The sequence below is a fragment of the Pseudopipra pipra genome, chromosome 12 (genome assembly GCF_036250125.1).
Source record: "Pseudopipra pipra isolate bDixPip1 chromosome 12, bDixPip1.hap1, whole genome shotgun sequence".
Taxonomy (NCBI): domain Eukaryota; kingdom Metazoa; phylum Chordata; class Aves; order Passeriformes; family Pipridae; genus Pseudopipra; species Pseudopipra pipra.
The window spans coordinates 19651783-19670483 of NC_087560.1; the positions used below are offsets into that span (position 1 = coordinate 19651783).

At 50.4% G+C, this 18701-nt stretch overlaps 1 protein-coding gene across 1 annotated transcript in view; it reads left to right on the top strand.

Annotated features, from left to right (window-relative positions):
• The window catches only part of SMAD6 (SMAD family member 6), a 40953-nt gene extending 23605 nt beyond the window's left edge, over window positions 1-17348 (top strand). Inside the window, exon 4 of the mRNA XM_064669264.1 lies at window positions 16766-17348. Coding sequence (XP_064525334.1) covers window positions 16766-17307 — 542 coding nt within the window. The 3' untranslated portion in view covers window positions 17308-17348. The remainder of the gene's footprint in view (window positions 1-16765) is intronic.
• The last annotated feature ends 1353 nt before the right edge of the window (window positions 17349-18701 follow it).

Consider the following 18701-nt stretch of genomic DNA (forward strand, 5'->3'; position numbering starts at 1 on the left):
GCACTGAGTGCCACATCCAGCCTCTTCTTAAACACCTTCAGGGGCAGTGACTCCACCACCTCCCTGGTGGTCACATAAGTTGTTCCCAAAAGTTTGCAGGCACCAAGGTTTGGGCTTGCTCCCGTGGGCCTGAGATGCTGTGATTTATCCTTCGGTCAGCCCAGCCAGGGGAGAGGATTTGGGTGGTTGGGAGGCAAAGTGAAAGGGAAAAGAATATCTGTTTTCCAAAAGGGGGAAATGCAGCGTGTTGGCCACTGAGACAACCAGCAGAGTCCTCCGTGACTTCCCTCAGCGCCGGGCTCTCTCCGGTGTTCCGCAGAAACTGGGGAGCCTGATGTCACGGGCGGAAAACAGCCCCTGTTGTTATCAGAGGAAAAGTTGAATTTCTTGTAATCTCTTCCTGGGCTGCCGCCCCTTCCAGCCTCCCCGGCGGGAACCTGCGAGCACATCCCCAGCCCCTTCCTGATTGTTTTTCCAGCCCCATTACACAACGCGCCCGTTGTTTGGTTTTGCAAATTGCTCATGAGCAGCGTCAATAGCTGGGGATACACAGAGAGGGGAATGGACTTTATTTGGGTTTTAGGGCCTTCGGAGTGAATGGTGCCAAAGTAAATAGGGAGTTTTATGCGGGGCCGTGTTAACCAAACAGCCCCGGAGCTCCCGGGGAGAGGTTCAGTGCAGAGCAGCGGGGATGGAACCACCAGGGTACCCGGAGCCATGAGCAGGACTCAGGATTCGGGAAGAATAATGTCCCCTTGGGCCTGGGTGGTTGTTTTTTTTTTTCCTTCCTGATGGATTTACAAGGGAATAAGAGCATCAGGGCTGGTCACAGTGTACTGGGTGACTTATCCCAGCTACGTTCTGCCTTTGGAAAGCACGTTATGTTTATCAGGCTCTATCTTAAGAGAAATGCAGGTTTGCATTCCTCTGCTACTGCAGTAAAAGCCTTGCCAGTGTTTCTACTCTTAAATTGACTCATGGCAAATTTAATCCCCATTTGTTCTGGATCTCTCTGTAGTTCCTCATTCCTTGAAGCTTTGTAGCAGGGGCTGGGAGAGGGCAGGTCTGGAGTGTTGGTCTTCATGGTTGCATGAGTTGTACCTTCTCAACAAGCTCAAGGACTTCAGATTTTTGTCTTCTTGGAGCTGTTTTGAGGGCACTGGTGGCAGAGCTGTGCTCCATGTCCCGATGAGTAAGGCTGACCTCATCACTGACAGCACCACTGGAGCAGCCCAAGAGCTTCTAAAAAAGACAATTTGAATTGCAGGCCAGTTTCTGCTCCGAGTTTCAGCTGTCTAAATACAACCACGGTGAAGTCAGTTGAGTTACTTTGAATTTCTGGTCAATATTTGGAGCAGAACCTGGCTGTGCCCATGTACAGCATGGAAGGATTTATTTGTAAGAAGAAGAGGAAAATATGATGGTGGTTGGAGAATAAGTGAGGGGTGGAGAATAAGACTCAGCCTGCCCTGTTCATCCTGAATTTTTACTGTCCTGAAAGAACTTTCCCTTTTGCAAACAGGTTGCCTCAAGTGGCCTTGGTGGCTTTCTGAGGGCACTGGGTTATGACAATAAATTAAAAGCGAAAGGCACTTCTAGAAATGCAAGGAATGCGAAAATGTTTAAATGATTTAGTAGGAGAAAACTTTATTTAAACATTTAATCGAAGAGCGCGCTTTCATCTTTAAGACATCACTGTTTGAACTCCCATCCAAGTATTTTCCGGACTTTCTGTTGCACTTCATCATATACAGCAGCAAGCTGTGCTTTGCAAAGGGAATAAACTTCCAGTTCCCTCGTTCCGTTTGTTGTTGTTGCCTCAAACACACCTCGGTTACAGCAAAGAAGCTGTTTGGGGGGAAAAGCTCCTAAACATGTTATTTTCTCATAAAAAGATCTCATTTATTTGGAGAATTGGAGCTGGGAAAGGCCGTGTCCAAGCAAATCTCATAAAGCTGCACAGCTTTCTGTATGGAAACCGCCCTGGATACAGATGTGGCAGCCAGCACGTGGGGTTTTTTCCCCTAATGCAAGGGAATATTCACCTCTGGGAAGTGCATCTCCCCAGATATCACCATGAGAGCAGCTGGGCTGGGTGCTTGGCACTGGTTTGGTTGCAGACCTTTGTACTGGTGAGGGAGGCAGAACTGGGCTGCAAGGAATTGGGCTGGGCTTCAGACCTGCCACATGGCATTGGAAAAGAACCATTTAATTGTTACAGGGGGGGTGTACTGGTGGATTATTTTTTAATTCCTTAATTTTTGCCTGTGTGATGTTAAACCTGGTGCTGCATTTGGAAGAGAAAAATCTTAGGACTGCACCCATAACATCAATATTTTATTGCCTTTAAACCCGGCGTCGCCGCAGTCGCTCTCTTGCGATGACCAGTGCGTGTAACCAGTGTTCCATTTTGGGGTGAACCGAGGGGATCAGCTTTAGTGATTCTTTTTTTCCTGAGACTGTGACCTCAGGGCCCCTTGGGTCCAGCATTAGCATTGGAAATGTCCCTGTTTGTGTTCTTAAACCCGGCTGAGCGTGCGCCGCGCCGATGGCCTGCCGTGCTCCGGTGGGGAGATTTATGCTTCCTAAGTACATTGTAAAAGTTTTATAAAGTAGCTTAAATATTTACACAATAAGCATTTAAGGAAGCAGTTATGTCTCTAAAGGAGCTGCTGATCCTTTGGGTCCATCAGACCATGGCCGTGAGGGGTTTTTAACTGTCTGACCTCCAGGAATTGCCTTGGTGGTGTTTTGTTTTGGTTTGGGTTTTTTTTTTTCACCTAACTGGTTTTAAGCAGGCAAACAAATGGAAACTCATACACAGGAACCTATAAATAATGTTAATGACCTGGCCTGTATCCTCAAAAGCCAGGAAATTTAGGAACATGACGGCGAGCTGGCCCTTCGCTTACTGAAGGGTGGAAAGCGTAGCTGGGAGGATTTCTTCCCAATATCCCATCTATCCCTGCCCTCTGGCAGTGGGTAGCCATTCCATTTTGTCCTGTCCCTCCATCCCTTCTCCCCAGTCCCTCTCCAGCTCTCCTGGAGCCACTTTAGGCACCAGAAGTGGCTCTCAGGTCTCCCTGGATCCTTCTCTCCTCCAGGTGAACCCCCCCAGCTCTCCCAACCTGGCTCCAGAGGGGGTCCAGCCGTGGGAGCATCTCCGTGGCCTCCTCTGGATCCACTCCAGCAGCTCCACGTCCTTCTTTGCCTTGCATTTCCCCCAGGACAACCACCTTTCCTTTGCTCCCAGATTTAATTTTGCAAGGCTCTGATGATGCTGCATCTCCACTGTGCTGTGAGGGGTCCGTGCAGCTTTTATTTCTTGCTTCATCCAGCAGCAGGCTGTGGGATTGCTTGGATTTCCACCCTCAGGAATCGCTCCATCCTGCTGTGAGTGCAGGCCTGGAATCCTAGAATGGGATGGGTTGAAAGGGACCTTTGGAGACCATCTAGTCCAACCTCCATGGGCATGTTAAGGAGGATGTGAGGGTCCAGCCTTTGCTTGGTGTGCTTCAAGGAGAGCATCCCAGCACCCTTGGGATGGCCATTCCCTTTCCTTTCAGGGATGGATACCCCTTGGACAGAGATAAGGGAAGCCTTGCAGTGTGAAGAGCAGGGGGTGGGTGCTGCCTGCTCCTCCCCACCAGCACCCACCACCCCTTTCCTTGTGCTTCCTGAGGCACTCGGGCTTTGGGTTTTTTTTCCTCCTGCTCGCACGGCAAACGGATGTTTAGATCTGAGAGGAAATGGGATCGCTGTTTGCTCGGCTCCTCGTGGAGCAAACAGCCCTTCAAAATAACTCCGGTGTCGTAAGTGCCAGGAAAAACAGCGAAGCCAAAACGTTGAAAGCAAATAATTGGGCTTTTTTGTGAAAGGGCTCCTCTTCAGCGCCCGAGTTTGCGTATCAGGGCTGCTCTTTTCACGTTTTGTTTTGAGGTTTTGCAATTCTTTGCAAAGCAAACAGAGTCAGTTTGTGCCTGAGGAGGGATTTCACTGATCCCAGGGTGCTGCTTCCAGGTGATTTCCCTGGGACGTGCAGAGCTTTTGGGTGGGAAATTGTGATTGCTGTAGTTCCAGAGCTAAAAGCTGGGCCCCGAGTGCTGGGTGTTGCCCTGGAGGAGGTGCCCTCTGGGGTGTCCCTGTCCCTGTTCCCTGCAGGGATGGCTCCCGCAGAGGCCTTGGCTGGCGCTGTGGGAAGAGCAGAGTGTCCCCACACAGCCCAGCCCAGCCCTCCTGAGTCACCCCGGGCAGGAAAGGCACTCAGCAGGTTTGGAAAACTGGCTGGAAGGGCAGGCAATGCCCTGCCTGCCCCAGGGCTGAGGTTTGCCCTGAATTTGGGCACATGGTGCCACAACCACCCTAAAACACAGAGGAGACCCCCAGAAGCAGCTCCCTGGGGTGAGCACTGATGTCCTGCTTGGTAGGACACACATCCTGTCCCTTCAGGGACTTCCCCGAGGGTGGTTTGGGCACTGCCCAGGCTCCCCAGGGCAGTGGGCACAGCACCAAGGCTGCCAGAGCTCTAGGACCGTTTGGCTGATCCTCTGGGGCACAGGGTGTGACTCTTGGGGATGGGCCTGTGCAGGGATAAGGGTTGGACTGGATGGTCCTCATGGATCCCTCCCAGCTCAGCGTATTCTGAGGAGCCCAATTCCTGCCACCCACCCTTCCCGTGGCACCCACCCCCCATGGACACCCATGCAGGACCACAGACGGCCCTGGCCCCTGGCTGGCCCCCGGGCTTGTGCAGGGGGGCAGGATGTGTTTAAAACATCCAAAGTGATGAAGTGTCACCCAGACTGAGCTGTTTCTCAGATCCGCAGCCGTCTCCTCCCGGATTTCAGCTGCTCAGCTTCCAGGAGCAGGGCTGGCTCCGTGGGACGGGGGCTGCAGCCTCACTGGGATGTACCTGAGCTCCACAGACACTGCCACCCATCACCCACCCCCTCCACGCAGCCCCTGGGTGCTCCCACGGTGGAAAGTCCTGGATTTTGAAGATCTGATAGAGAGAACTCTGGGGTGGGAGCATTTCCTGCTCCCTCTTCCTCTCCCTGCAGAACAGCTCGTTAGGGTAATGACTGCAGACACCGAGGTGGGGTGCAGGGGGAACAGGTACTTTTTTTAAACTTTATTTTTTCCTTTGGAAATGCAGCCTCTTGCAGTCATGCTGTCACAGTTAAAATAAGGTTTAAATTACAGGGCTGGCTGTGGCTTTTTCCCTTTCTTTCAGAATTTTTGCCAACTTGCAATTTACTTAATGAAATCCTGCTATTTCGTTTAACGGGGATATTTTTTGCAGATGTTGATTTAACCCAGCTTTATAAAATATGTGAACTGTGCAGTTTCTTTCCTATTTTTAACAATTTAAGGATTCTGGTGCAGAACCTGACAGAGTTTATAACGTTGATATTTGTTTGTACCTCATGCAAACCATGAGGCTTCCACATCATCCACAGAAATAGTGTGAAATGTTGCAATAATGAGCCAAAGTTGTCCAAAAGGGGGAATTTGTGTTGCTCATTGGAGCTTTGTGAATGTATTTCTGCGAAGCGTCCGCCCCTGGTTTTACACTCAGTTATTCTTCAGGGTTTGTGCAGGGGGTTCTTTATATATGTGTTATATATAGAATGAGGAAGAGAAATGGGTCTGGTTTAGGCTGGTGACAGGCTGCCTTTTTAATGTACAATTCCCAGTGTAGTTCCCCCCAGTATGCCTTACTTTATTTTGTCAAATGGAGTTCCCTGGAGGAATCTGATATTCCTCTTGCAGAGCTGTGGAGGGTGTGCAGTGTTGAACTCATTAAGCCATAACGATGCGTTCACATGCTCTGTTAATCTCCCTGTCCTTGATTTACAAAGAGCCCGACCTGCTCTCCTTCCCCTTTTCCTCTCCATGGGAAGGTCGTTTGCTTTGGTGCTTAATTTGCAGAGTTTCTGAGGGCCTGTGCTTTCATCCCTCCTCATGGAGGAGTTGCAGCCACAAACCCTGTGTGGACCGGTCCTGAAAAGGTTATTTTTAGCTTGAAAATTCAGCTGCCCTCAAAGAAAGATGAGGCTTGTCCTACAAAGGTGGGAGGGTTTTTAATCCAAAGGATTCCACTGGCTGTGGAATAAATCCGTGGAATATAACTCATGTTATAGCATGGACTGACAGCACAAGGGGGAATGGCTTCCCGCTGCCAGAGGGCAGGGCTAGGTGGGATATTGGGAATAAACTCTTCCCTGTGAGGGTGGGGAGGCCCTGGCACAGGTTGCCCAGAGAAACTGTGGCTGCCCCATCCCTGGAAGTGTCCAAGGCCAGGTTGGACGGGGCTTGGAGCAACCTGGGCTAGTGGAAGATGTCCCTACCCATGGCAGGGGGTGGAACTGGATGAGTTTAAGGTCCCATCCAACCCAAACCATCCTGGGATTCTCTGACAACTCATTAATCCTTTTCTCTTTGAACATCCTGAGTGAAGCTGGAGTATTGGGGTGTCTGGGTTTTGTATTAGTGCAGCAGGACAGGATGTATTCCATGGAGTTCTGTGTGTATTTTGGCATTTCCCTGTTTCCCTCCCCTTTTTTTTTTTTTTTAAAGAAACTGTGGTTTTTAGAAATGAAAACAAGTCCTTCTTAGCCAGGGAGGGTAATTAGTGTGAGTCACCTCCACTCTCCATGGGCAAGTCCAGGGTTAGGAATCTGGTCATTTGGGAGGTGACACTGAAAGATGGGGACTTTCAGAGGCCACATTCTCAGTTGCTGCCTCTCAGGGCTCCAGTGATGCTCCTGAATGTTCTGGATTTCGTGCAAATACATTGATTTTCCTTCCCCATCCCCTGCTTATGCTTTACACAAATTTTCTTGCCGTTTATCTGCATTTTAATAGCTTTTACAGCACCATTCCTGGGAGTATAAAACAAGACAGATGGACTCAGTGATCTTACAGGTCCAGCCTTAACAATTTTATGATTCTGAGGCAAGGTCTGTTTGGTCTTTGGGGGTGATCTTATCCCAGCTTAGCACAAATGAGTGTCCTGTGCTGCATCCACTTCTCTGGGTTGCTCATTTGTGGATTTTCCAGAAAAGGGCCCCTCCATGGCACAAGGGTTGTTATCCATGGCATTCCCAGCGGTGTAGATCCTGAGATGCCAGCACATCCTTGCTGCTTCCACTGGGGATGTGAGGGACCAACTGTGGGGCTTAAATCCCAAGATGCTTAAATCATTGTTTAGTCTTGACTTTAAGTGGGAGTAAGAGCCCGTGGATGCTGGCCACGAGCAGTTGTGAGTGGAGTGAGGGCTGGAATAGCCCCAGAAGATGTTTACACATAAATACATGACCCAGCTATCGGGAGATCTGCTGAGTGGGTGCACATCACACACGCAGCCCTGGGCACGTTCTCCAGCCTGGCCACGGCTCTGCTGACGTGCTGGTGCGAGCAGGAGGGCAGGAGCCATCCCTGGGCTCCTTCCAGCCCTGCAGGACCTGCCTCTGCCTGGCTGGATGCCTCCCACCGGGCTCTTCCCACAGCTACCCCCACCGACCCCATCCCCATTGCTTTTAATCCCTCTCCATCAGATAAGAGCTCGGAGACCTCCCTGTGCAGGTTTATCCCTTCAGGTTTATCCCTTCGGCATGACCAAGTTGGCTGGCACACCAGCCTTGCAAAGGCCACGCTGGCACCCAAAATCCTTTAATTCCCTGTAAAACTTTGGCAAATCCTCCACTAGCGAGGACTTGAAGGATCCGTGGGCGTCGTGACTCCCTGATCCCAGTGGAGCCGCGACTCCCCGATCCCGGTGCCTGCTCAGACAGAGAGGCTCGGGAGAGCTTTATCAGGAGCAGGATCTTGGGCTTTGGCCAGCGAGAACAAAGCCTGAATTTCCATTCCACTCAGCCCCTGTCTGCTTCCCATATATGTGAGGGCCCTGATACCGCGCTGGAAAAAAGCAGCGCCTTTTTTTGGGCTCGCTGGGGGAGAATTATCAGATGAGGGGAGGCATCAACGGTGGAGCCCTTTTGGAGGGAGGGGTTTGGTTGGAATAGAGGACCCACAGCCGGTTTGGGGCCTAGGATGAAACCCCTGGCAGGGGTTTGGGTTGAAAGCCCGAGATTTTTGTTCTCCCAGAGCTCCCAGGCCCGGCACCGGACTCTGCACCCAAGGAGGAGCCAAGCAGCTCATTCCCAGCCTGGATGGAGAAAAATATTTGTTGGGCTCCTGCTTGTGTGCCCCCAGGGAGCCTCCTCCGTTGCAGGTTGTTTTGCAGGTCGGTGATAGTTTCCTAAAGCTTTCCCAGTCCTTGATACTTGCAGTGGGGTTGGCATGGAGCCGACACACATCTGCCTCGGTCTCCCCTCGGGTGCCGCCGTGCCTGCGCCGCGTCCTCACCGCGGAGAAATCAGGGTGGCCTTGGGTTTTTTCAGCCCTCTCACGTCATCTCTGCAACCCAGCAGCTCGTTCTCAGGCGTAAATCCCATGGAGGGGGGATAGCAGGGCGAGATCCCGCTCCGGAGGGAACAGCTTAGGCTGGAGCACCAGGCAGGCTCTCAGAACGTATCTGGGGGTGGTGTTTTGGTTGGTATTGCTTTGGTTTTCCTCCCAGGGAAGCATCTCCGCTTGTTTTCTGGTTAGGAAACCAGAAAAACACGGCAGAGCTGCTGCAGCCACAGCCTGCTTGGTGTCCTGTGTCCTTCCTGTGTGAGCTCCCAGCCCCAAGTTCCCAGCTTTGCTGGTGTTTGGGGAAGAGGGTTTTGTGTGATCAGCTGGGACATCTGAAGGAGGCCTTGTGTAGGGGAAGATGGACATTGCCCTCTGGAAAGGGCAAATTTGGGTCATAAAAAAAAAGAGGGAGCTGAGCAAAATTTGGGGCTGGGGCTGTGCTGAGGGTGGTGAGACAGCCCTCCTGGTTTGGAGGAGTTCATTGCCCTTGGATTGTCTAACAGCTGGATGAAAAAAGGCATCCTGGGCAGGGTTAGTGGTCCTGCTGCTGCCAGAGATGTTCCCATGTTCTTAACAAGTGTGGAAAATGAGGAGGCTCGAGCATCTCCAGGAGCATCCCTGCAGCTGGAACAGGCTCCCCAGGGCAGTGGGCACAGCACCAAGCCAGACAGAGCTCAGGAAGTGTTTGGACAATACTCCCAGGCACAGGGTGTGACTCTTGGGGATGGTCCTGTGCAGGGCCAGCAGTTGGACTTGATGATCCTCCTGGGTGCCTCCAGCTTGGCATATTCTGTGATGTCCTCACCGACTCGGCACCCAAAACTCCTTCACCTCAGTGCCCCCTCCATCGTGACAGAAACCCCTTCATTAGAGGTGCTTTCCCCCCTTAATGGTTCCATGACTTAATGGTGGTGTGAACCAGGCAGGGCTTTGGTTTGGGTGCAGCCTCTGGACCATCACCCTGTGCTGAGGTGATTCCCAGGCTCAGCTCCAGCACCCAACGTGCTCTGCCCGAGAGGCTCGATGGAGGTGGAGAGGGGTGTTATTCCTGTTTCTCTTCAGAGGGACCTACTAATTAGTTTCTGCTTTTAAAATGCTTTGAAGCCTCAGCCGAAACTCCTCCGTGAGCGAAAACTATGATTATTTATATTTATCCCATTTCCCAGAGCCTCTGGGATGCTCCGTGTGCCGCAAGCTCTGGTCACTGGGCGGATTATCTCCCTCCCCCGGGGCACCAGGGGGGATTTCTGAGCACCTAAAATTCCTCTGCAAAGCCGAAATGGGTTCACAGGTTTGAAAGGCAGAGGAGAGCTCGGGAGGTCCCCTGGGATTTGGCCATCCCAACCTCTGGGATTGCAGCAGGCGGCCCCCGGATTAATTACCAGCGTGGGCTGGCGCGGGGCCAGGCGGGAGCGGCGCAGGGGAGGGAGCCTTGGACATCACAGCAGGGAAATCTGCCACGGGGTGATTTATGGGGTGATTTCTCCCTGTTTCTCAGCGTTTTCCAGGCTCTGGGGATAAAAAAAAAAACCAACAAAAAAGGGATTGCACACATGGTTGTTTGGAGGAGCTGAATATGTGCGAGTTCGCAACCTAAACATGGAAAAAGAGGATTTTTTTTTTCCCCCCTTTTTTTTTTCCTGGCATCCCTCACCCTGGCAGTCCTGCCCTGTGGAGGACACTTGGGAATGAGCCTTCTCCCCTCCAAGTGGAGTCAGTGCCTTCCCAACTGGAAGGAAAAAACCAACCCTGACTAGATGACGCTCGGAAGATTTTCACCAAACCTCTGGATTTTACAGCAAATCAATTTGTGGGGACCTTCCCTTCCCCCCACCTCATCCCCTGTGTTTTCCACAGCTCGTTTTCCTCCCCGTTTTTCCAGCTGGTTGAGGCACGGGGCGAGGACACAACGGGCTCTCACGGAGGTGCCAGACACGACCCCGGGGTTTGCTGGGCTCGGACTAACCCAGGGCTGGTTTCCAGCAGTGGAGAAGTCTCAGCCAGGCTGTGGTTGCTGACAGGTCTGGTGCTTTGAGAAGTGGCAGCCAGGGGAGGTGGTTCCCTTTTGGGCTCCTTTTGAAGGTGTATTTACGTTGTTGTGTTGGCTTGGACATGCCGGGTCCAAGCTGGTTACGTGCACAGCCCAGGGCCTGGAGGGAGATGAATGTGCCTGTGAAAGCAAGAGGAGCTCAGATTAGATGGAGACTCAAATAAAAAAATCACCTAAATCTCTGAAAACATTGGCATTTAGGAGTAACACATTAAAATGTCACTGAAAAATCCCTGAGTTGGGTTTTTCCAGTTTTCTTACTTTCTAGTCTTTTCACCCCTTGGCTGAAAAGAGCTTTGTAAACCAGGGGAGCTGGGAGGGGGAACCTGTTAAAATACCTTAAAATCATGTTCTGGACTGTGGATTTAATGTCCAGAGAAGGTACATCAGAAGCAAACTCCTTGAATTTAGCTTGAAAATGCCCTGACTGATGATGACTTCCAAATTTCCGGGCAGAACTAAACATGGCATGTGTTTTTCTTTGAAGGATATAAAAAAAAAAAAAATTAGCATGAGCTGATGATTTTGCAGAGTGGTTTCTTTTATGCAGAGAAAATTGTTTTCATCCTCATTCTTGGCATTGGCTCCTGTCCTGTGTTGCTTTTGTTTCTTGGGCTGCCATGGAAATGTCCCCCTTTCCCCCCCAGGCCTCTCCACACACCTCTTCCACCGGGCTCTGGTGCTCGTCAGACCCTTTTTGGAACTAATTTAATTAATTAACCCAGTGCAAGTGTTCTTCTGAGTTAATCATCTACTGGGTTAACAAATTAAACGGGCTGACGGAGGAGGATGGGGAGCAGCAGAGCTCTGCTCCACGGGAAGGGCTGGAAGAGGAGGAGCAGGATGGTGGATCCTCCGTGGTGGATCCAGTGGCAGCGAGGGCTCTTTCCAGCTGTCTTTCCTTGCTGGTGGTTTTTGTGGGATGAGGGAGCCATGGACTCATGTCCATGGCTGCACAACAGCCACGTCCAACATGAGGAATGTGCCATCAGCAGTGCTGAGGTTGGAGGATTTGGGAGCACCCACCACGACACCAGATTAATTGTAATATAAAATCACATTCTTGTTTTGGAGTGGAGATACGAGCTGGGCTCAATCCACATGTCTCAGTGGAGTAAACCAGAAGTTTGGGAGAGAGTTTAGTGCTCTGCAGCCTGGGAAGGTCCAGCTGGGTGTCCCCTTGCTCGTCGGCTGGGGAGCTGGTGTCAGCTTTGCAGGGCCTCTCTGAACCAGGGAGAGGTTTTCTTTGGTGAAAGCTGGGACACTGGAGGATCCTCTGTTAATTCTGGGATTTAAGGACAAGGTTCAGGGGGAAGATGAGGGCTGCCCAGCCTCCTGCTTGCACCCAACTGCCTTCTCCTCACGAGCCCATTGTCCTGCTGTGATACCCAGTTTCTTACTTCACTGGAGAAACCAAAAAGAAATTTGAAAGGGGGACTGAATTGTCCTTGTCCTCATCAAGACTTTCCATGGCTTCCTTGTGGAGAACCTTCTGCTCCCTCTGGTGTCTCCAGGGCCACCTCAGGGTGGCAGCCCAGCTCCTGCCTCCGTTTGCTCATGGAATTGGGATGGTCCCTTAAATATATGTATTGAAACCAACACTGGGTTGCTCCCATGGGCCGACAAAGAGCTGCTGGCCAAGACAGGACTCACCAACTCCTGCAAGGGTGGCGAGGTGCCTGCAGAGTCCCACTCTCAGTGAGCATGGACAGATGGAAGGTGACCAGTTTGTGTCCCCAGGGCATCTGTGTGGGGACCCCTGTGCTGGGGACAACGTTCAGCTCCTCCCCATCCTCTGGGGCTCGTGCTGTGGTTGCAGCGTGGGGGCTCTGGGGGGGCACAGTGACACATTCCAGCTGGAACTTGTAAGGCCAGAGGTATTTTAAGTATATTGGCTTAACCGAAATGGTTGTGAGCTTTGCTGGGGCAGATTGACAATTAATTTCTTTTTTTTTTTTTTTTTTTTAACCCAGGGCCATAAAAATTCCATTTCTGCTGTGGAAGGTTTTAACCCCTTCCTTACCCTGGAGCTTGTTTCCAAGGGTATTAATGGGGGAATTATTGTAACTGATGGCTCCCTGGTGAACTGTTAATAGATTTTTGGGAAATGTGTGTGTTCTTTGTGCTGGGCTTTTTATCTGGACCTTGCTCACAGTGATCTGTGTATGGTTATAACCTTCCCTGCTCCTGTGTGTTGGGCAGTGTAAAAATAGATCTGAGCATGGATCTAATGGAGTCTAAAGTGGGATTAAACTGCATGGAAAGACGTTGAGAAAGGATGTAACTGAGTGTGAGGCTGCCCTGTGACACAGAAAGACAGGAGGAGGGGACATGTGGGAACACTTCTGACTGTCCCACTTCATCTCCAGGTGCCCAGCTGTGCGTTCAAGCCCCTGTCACGTTCGGAGAGTGCAGTGATTTATTTTTTACGGGCCTGGTCTTCCCCATGGGCGCCTCTTAAATGTGTTTTGAGAAGACCTTCCTCACAGCCATACGTCGTGGGGGCCGTTTGACCTGCTGAGAGGAGCTTTGGTGGCTTTGGAAGAGCCGGGGCGTTGAATCACAGCTCTTTATTTCATGTCTTTCGTGGTCTGCCCATGTTTTCCATCCTGCTTTTAAGTGCAGCTTCAAGCAGTGGGACTGTGCAGCGTTTTTGTTTTGGAAAAAGGCATCTTTCTTTTCTCTCTTCATGCACTGCTTTGAACTTTACTGGCATAAAACGCTGTCAAATCACAAATAGTCTCAAACCTCAAGTTATTTTCTTTACCTCCGCGCTCGGCAGGGAGCGACAGCAGCGGTGCTGCTCGCACCAGGAGATTTACAGTGTTTGCTCTTTGCATTTATTCCCAGACCCTGAGCTGTGCAAGGCTCTTTTCCCATTAAATTCTGGGTTTGATTCTCCTATCTTGTTTTTTTAATCTTAAAATTGTTTGAATTCCCTTTTGGATGGGTCTGCTGCGAGGCATCGCTGCAGCGGAGGAAGGAGTAAACACAAGCTGGAGTTTCAGCCCTTCCATCTGATGGATGGAGGTGGCTTTGATGGAGGAGATAGCCCTGACTCCACCCTCAGTGGAGCTGCTAGAAGTTGTAGCTGCCTACAGTGATAGTTGTTAAAAACACATCGTGTACCACTACGGGACTGAAATATTTTCCTTTCTTCCAAAAGCAAGCTAACAAGCCCGCCTGTGTTCCAGCAGAAAGGGTGTGGAGGGGGGAAAGAACAAAAAGCAGATTTTCTTGTCTGTGCTTTAAGGGCAGGGTGGAAAAAAGAGGAGGAAAAAGTGGAATATTTATTTAGAAGGCAGAGGACGTGGTTCTGTGGCGGCCACCCCTGCTGTCTGCGGAGTGGTAGTGGCTGATGGCTGGAGGCGAAACTAATACTTGGCAGGGGATGAGACACAGCACAGGCCCCCCTGGTCTGGGGGCTTGCTGGAGTGCTTGCTTTATGTCAGGGCTGTGGGGTGAGTTCATCTTTGCAGGATGCACTGGGAGATGAAAGAAGGGAGAGGAACCCACCACGGCACTGGAAGAGGGACCCTCCCGACAGCTTTGTGCAGGCAGAGTGTTCTCAGATGAACCTTTTAGGGTCTCCTTTTGGGGGGTTTGTTTGCCTGGGGGCCACAGGCAGGTTGCTTTTGCATCTGGTGAGTGGATTTTAAAGCCTTTCTTCTCCCCCCCCAGCCAGGAAAGGTGGGTTGGAAAGGAAACTTCTCGCTCCTTGAGGTAGAGTTCCCTCAAACGTCCTCACGTGTTTGAAGGAGCACAGGGCATCTGCAGGAGTGCCTGGAGCTGGCAGAGCTGGCACTGCCAGGCAGGAGCTGTGATGGGATGACAGAGATCAGGAGCACATTGGCAGGGGGATGCATTCACAAAGGGATGGGTGGATGGACTGAAGCTCCTGCCATGAATTGCACAGAAGTGGTTTTAACAAAGCTAGTTCAGATGCACGAAAGCAGGAGGTATAAAAAAGCCTTCCCTTGTTTTCATGGATGATTTTGCCAAGATATTCACCAGTTCCTGGAAAGCAGAGATGACACCAGGGCTGGTGGCACCGCCAGAGAGATGGTCTTGTAGGATAGACACAGGTTGAATCCTGCTTTGCTTTCCCCCTTCGCATGTTAATTTGCAGTAAACCACGGGAAAAACCTCTTTAAATGTTTATTGCTGCCTGTTCCCCTGATTAACTCAGCTGATGGGGAAACTGGAGTTTTGAAGTTGTCCCATCCTTAGTGTCTGGAAGGGAAATTCAGGGGCTGAGTGGTAGTTCCTAAAAAATGTAATAACAAGCCCAGCTTAGCTAATGGGCATGGAGGGCTTTGAGGAGGTTGGGAGGTTAAACAGATGCAGAGCTCAGTAATTGCTACCAGCCTTCAGATGAAAGGCCCTGAGCTGGTCTGTGCCCCCCCCTCAGATCACTTGAGTGGGACAACAGCAAAGTTTAGTGCCTTAGGAGACTTTTGGAAAGGCACTGGGAGCATCTGTGTGGGAAAGATGACTGTGGAAATTGGATGCTGTGGAAGATGGATGGGTCTCTGAGCAACCTGGTCTAGTGGGAGGTGTCCCTGCCCATGGGACTGAGATGATCTCTCCCAAAATTGTGACCTGTGAAGGGGTTGGTTCAAGATGGTGAGCACTGCCCACAGCAGTGGACATCCCAGTTACCCCCTCCCCCCATCTCCCCTTAAATTTGTGTGGTTACAACTCCAGTTAAATCCAACAAAGCCGCTTAATTCAGAGCTGGGTGATGGGGAGGGGTAATTTGAGCCTGAACAGAAGCAGGGCTGGAGGGGCTGTGCCTGAAATCCGGTGTGTCAATGGGCTCTCTGGAGCAAAATAATGGCATCACCCCATGGGTGAGTTAATGGGACATGATGGCAGGGAGGCACAGGGGTCAGCAGGCCGCGGGCGCGTGAGGGATTGTCAGGGAGCTTAATGCCGGGCAGGGAGCTCGGAGCAGAGCTCCTGGCTTGGAATTCCAGGCTGCTTTTCTGTTAGCTGGCGTGGTAGGAGCAGGAATGATGTTCGGCAAGAAGTTAATTCGCCCGCTTCGGGGTTCTTTCAGGGTTGAGAGTTCCTGTCTTCCTTCTGGAGACATCCTAAATTGTGGAGGCATCGTGGATTAAACAGTGTCTGCCCCCCCCAAATGTGATTCCTAGAAAGAAGAGACATTTCTCTTCTGGAGAGACTTCCACTGGGGTTTTAGGAGGATATGTGTAGTTCATAGCAGCTACTCCCCTTTGGCATGAAATGCTTCCTCAGATTTCATGTTCCCTGTGGGAACATCGGCATCGCTGTCGAGGAATATTTACACAGTGGAGATAATGTTGGGTCAGTCATCCAGGCATGTTGTGGACATCCCTGTGCCTCAGCTCAACTCAAACTGGGTTTTGAAAGTGAGGGTACATCACCAGGGGTACAGGATCTGTGCTGGCTCTTGGTGAGAGACATCCACATATCCTGAGGAGGACACGGGGTCCTGGCTGCTGGACACAGAACTGAACATTAAATTTGAGAGAGAAAGATGTGTTGAGCTCCATGGGGGGTGGTGGGTGTCTTGTTGGGTCGTCAGCCTTTGCTTGAGCCATCTGTCTTGGTGGTGTTTGACATAATTGAAGATGAGGTTTGGGTTGAAGATGGACTTTGGGTTGAGTACAAGTTTTGGGTTAAGCATGACCTTTGGGTTAAATATGAGTTTTGGGTTGAGCACGAACTTTGGGTTGAAGATGGACTTCGGGCTGAGTACAAGTTTTGGGTTAAGCATGAGTTTTGAGTTGAGCATCATCTTTGGGTTGAGCACAAACTTGGGGTTTAATACAAGTTTTGAGTTGAACACAGTTTTGGAGTTGAGCACAAACTTGGGGTTAAATACAAGCTTTGGTTTCAACATGAATTTTGGGCAGAGCATGGAGTTTGTGTTGAACACGAATTTTGGGTAGAGCATGGAGTTAATATTGAATAGGAATTTTGGGTAGAGCATGGAGCTTGCGTTGAACACAAATTTTGGGTAGAGCACAAACTTTGCATTAAATACAAGTTTTGGCTTGGACAAGAATTTTGGGTAGAGCATGGAGCTTGTGCCGAACACAAATTTTGGGTAGAGGATGGACTTTGCATTGAACACAAATGTTGGGTAGAGCACGGAGTTAGCATTGAACATGAATTTGGGGTTGAGCACAAGTTCAGTTCTCACGTGAGCAAAGCCGACGGGGTGGGAAGAGCCTTTTCCTTCCCCTCCATACCTGTCGTTTCCAGGTGGTCACAGCAATCCCTGAGTGTCCTCTCTTGCCCCCACAGATGCCAGCACGTCGCCCGATGCCGTGAAGAGGAGCCATTGGTGCAACGTGGCCTACTGGGAGCACCGGACGCGCGTCGGCCGCCTCTACACAGTGTACGAACAGTCTGTCAGTATCTTCTATGACCTACCTCAAGGAAACGGCTTCTGCCTCGGACAGCTAAACCTGGACAACAGGAGCGAGACTGTGAGAAGGACTCGAAGTAAAATCGGCTACGGGATCTTGCTCAGCAAAGAGCCGGACGGCGTGTGGGCCTACAACCGCAGCGAGCACCCCATCTTCGTCAACTCCCCGACACTGGACATCCCCAACTGCAGGACCCTCATCGTGCGCAAGGTCATGCCGGGCTACTCCATCAAGGTGTTTGACTACGAGAAGTCCTGCCTCCTGCAGCACACGGCCGACCTGGATTATGCAGACGGGCCCTACGACCCCAACAGCGTCCGGATCAGCTTCGCCAAAGGTTGGGGGCCCTGTTACTCCAGACAGTTCATCACGTCCTGCCCGTGTTGGCTGGAGATCCTACTCAGCAACAATCGATAACGGTCGGCCCTCTGACTAAAGGAAAGACACACGGAATTAAACCCCCCCCCCAAAAAAAAAAAAAAAAAAAAAAAGACACAGACTATCCCAAATATCATCTACCTAGATTTAATATAAAGTTTTATATATTATATGAAAATATATATTATACTTGTAATTATGGAGTCATTTTTACAATGTAATTATTTATGTATGGTGCAATGTGTATATGGACAAAAAACAGAAAATGCACTTTGGCTTATATAATTCTTTCAATACAGATTTTTTTTTTTTTTTTAAGAAGAAGAAAAAAAAAGAGAAAAATTATACAGCAAAAATAGGAGAAAGCCCTAATTTTTGATGTATGGTTTTTTTGAAATATTATTAATACCCAGACAAAAAGCTAATACCAGTCACTCATTGATAATAAAGTATTCGCATTATGGGGGGGGATTTAATTGTCTTTTTTCTTCCCCCCCCCAACTGAAGGCCAGCAGTGTCTGCTGGGGTGCTCTACAGTCAGGGGGGGTTCCAGAGGGGTGCCCTCTGTCTCCCATCCCAGCCAGGACCCCAGGAAGCCAATAAATAAGTTGGGAGGCTGCAGTTGGCTCCAAGAGGAGGGTGAGTGAGGACAGCTGGAGAGCCAGGGAGCACTTGGATAAGGGGAAGGGAAAGTCTCCTGTGGCTATTGTCACTCAGGGCTGTGTCTCTGATAACACAAAATGTGGTGGGACATGGTGAGGGTGAGTGTTTATGATAAATTTTGTGCAAATTAATGCTCATCAGTGCAAAGAGAAAAGCAGAATTTATTGTGCCCTCAAATCTGCCCAGTAGGAGCAGTTCGGAATATCAGCCTTTCACGGGGCTTGCCTGCGAGTCCAACATCTCCCAGACGTGTTTGATGGTTGAGAAACAAACAGGGGGTTTGGACAATGCCTGGTTGGGTGGATCCTCTGTTGGAGCGTGGTCTGGGTTTCAGGAGCCTCTCCAGTAACTCAGAGGAGGGGATTGGATGAGTTGTGTGCAGATTTTTTTGTCCCACAGATCTCCCCAGTCTGTTGTCCAGGCAATAAACTGATTCAGAATTGTTTGGGAAGAATGTATTTGCTCCGAGGAGCAGTTGCAGCCAAAAAAGTGTCCTGGGCAAATGTGCTTGTCTGGGCTGATTTACACTCTGGAAATCCTGGATAAAATCAGGCCCTTTGCTGACTTGTGCCTGAACTCCATCCCTGTCAGCACAGGGCACCCACGTGCTGCCAGGGGCAGGTTGGACACTGGCTTGGCTTGGTTAGGGAAGTTATTTATTGCCAGGGAGCAGCACTGCCAAGTCTTAGAGTTGTGTTCCAAATCCCTGTACCTTTGATTTCCATATAGTCCCAGCCTCTGGAGTGCAGTGACTGGGAAGCACCTCAGCT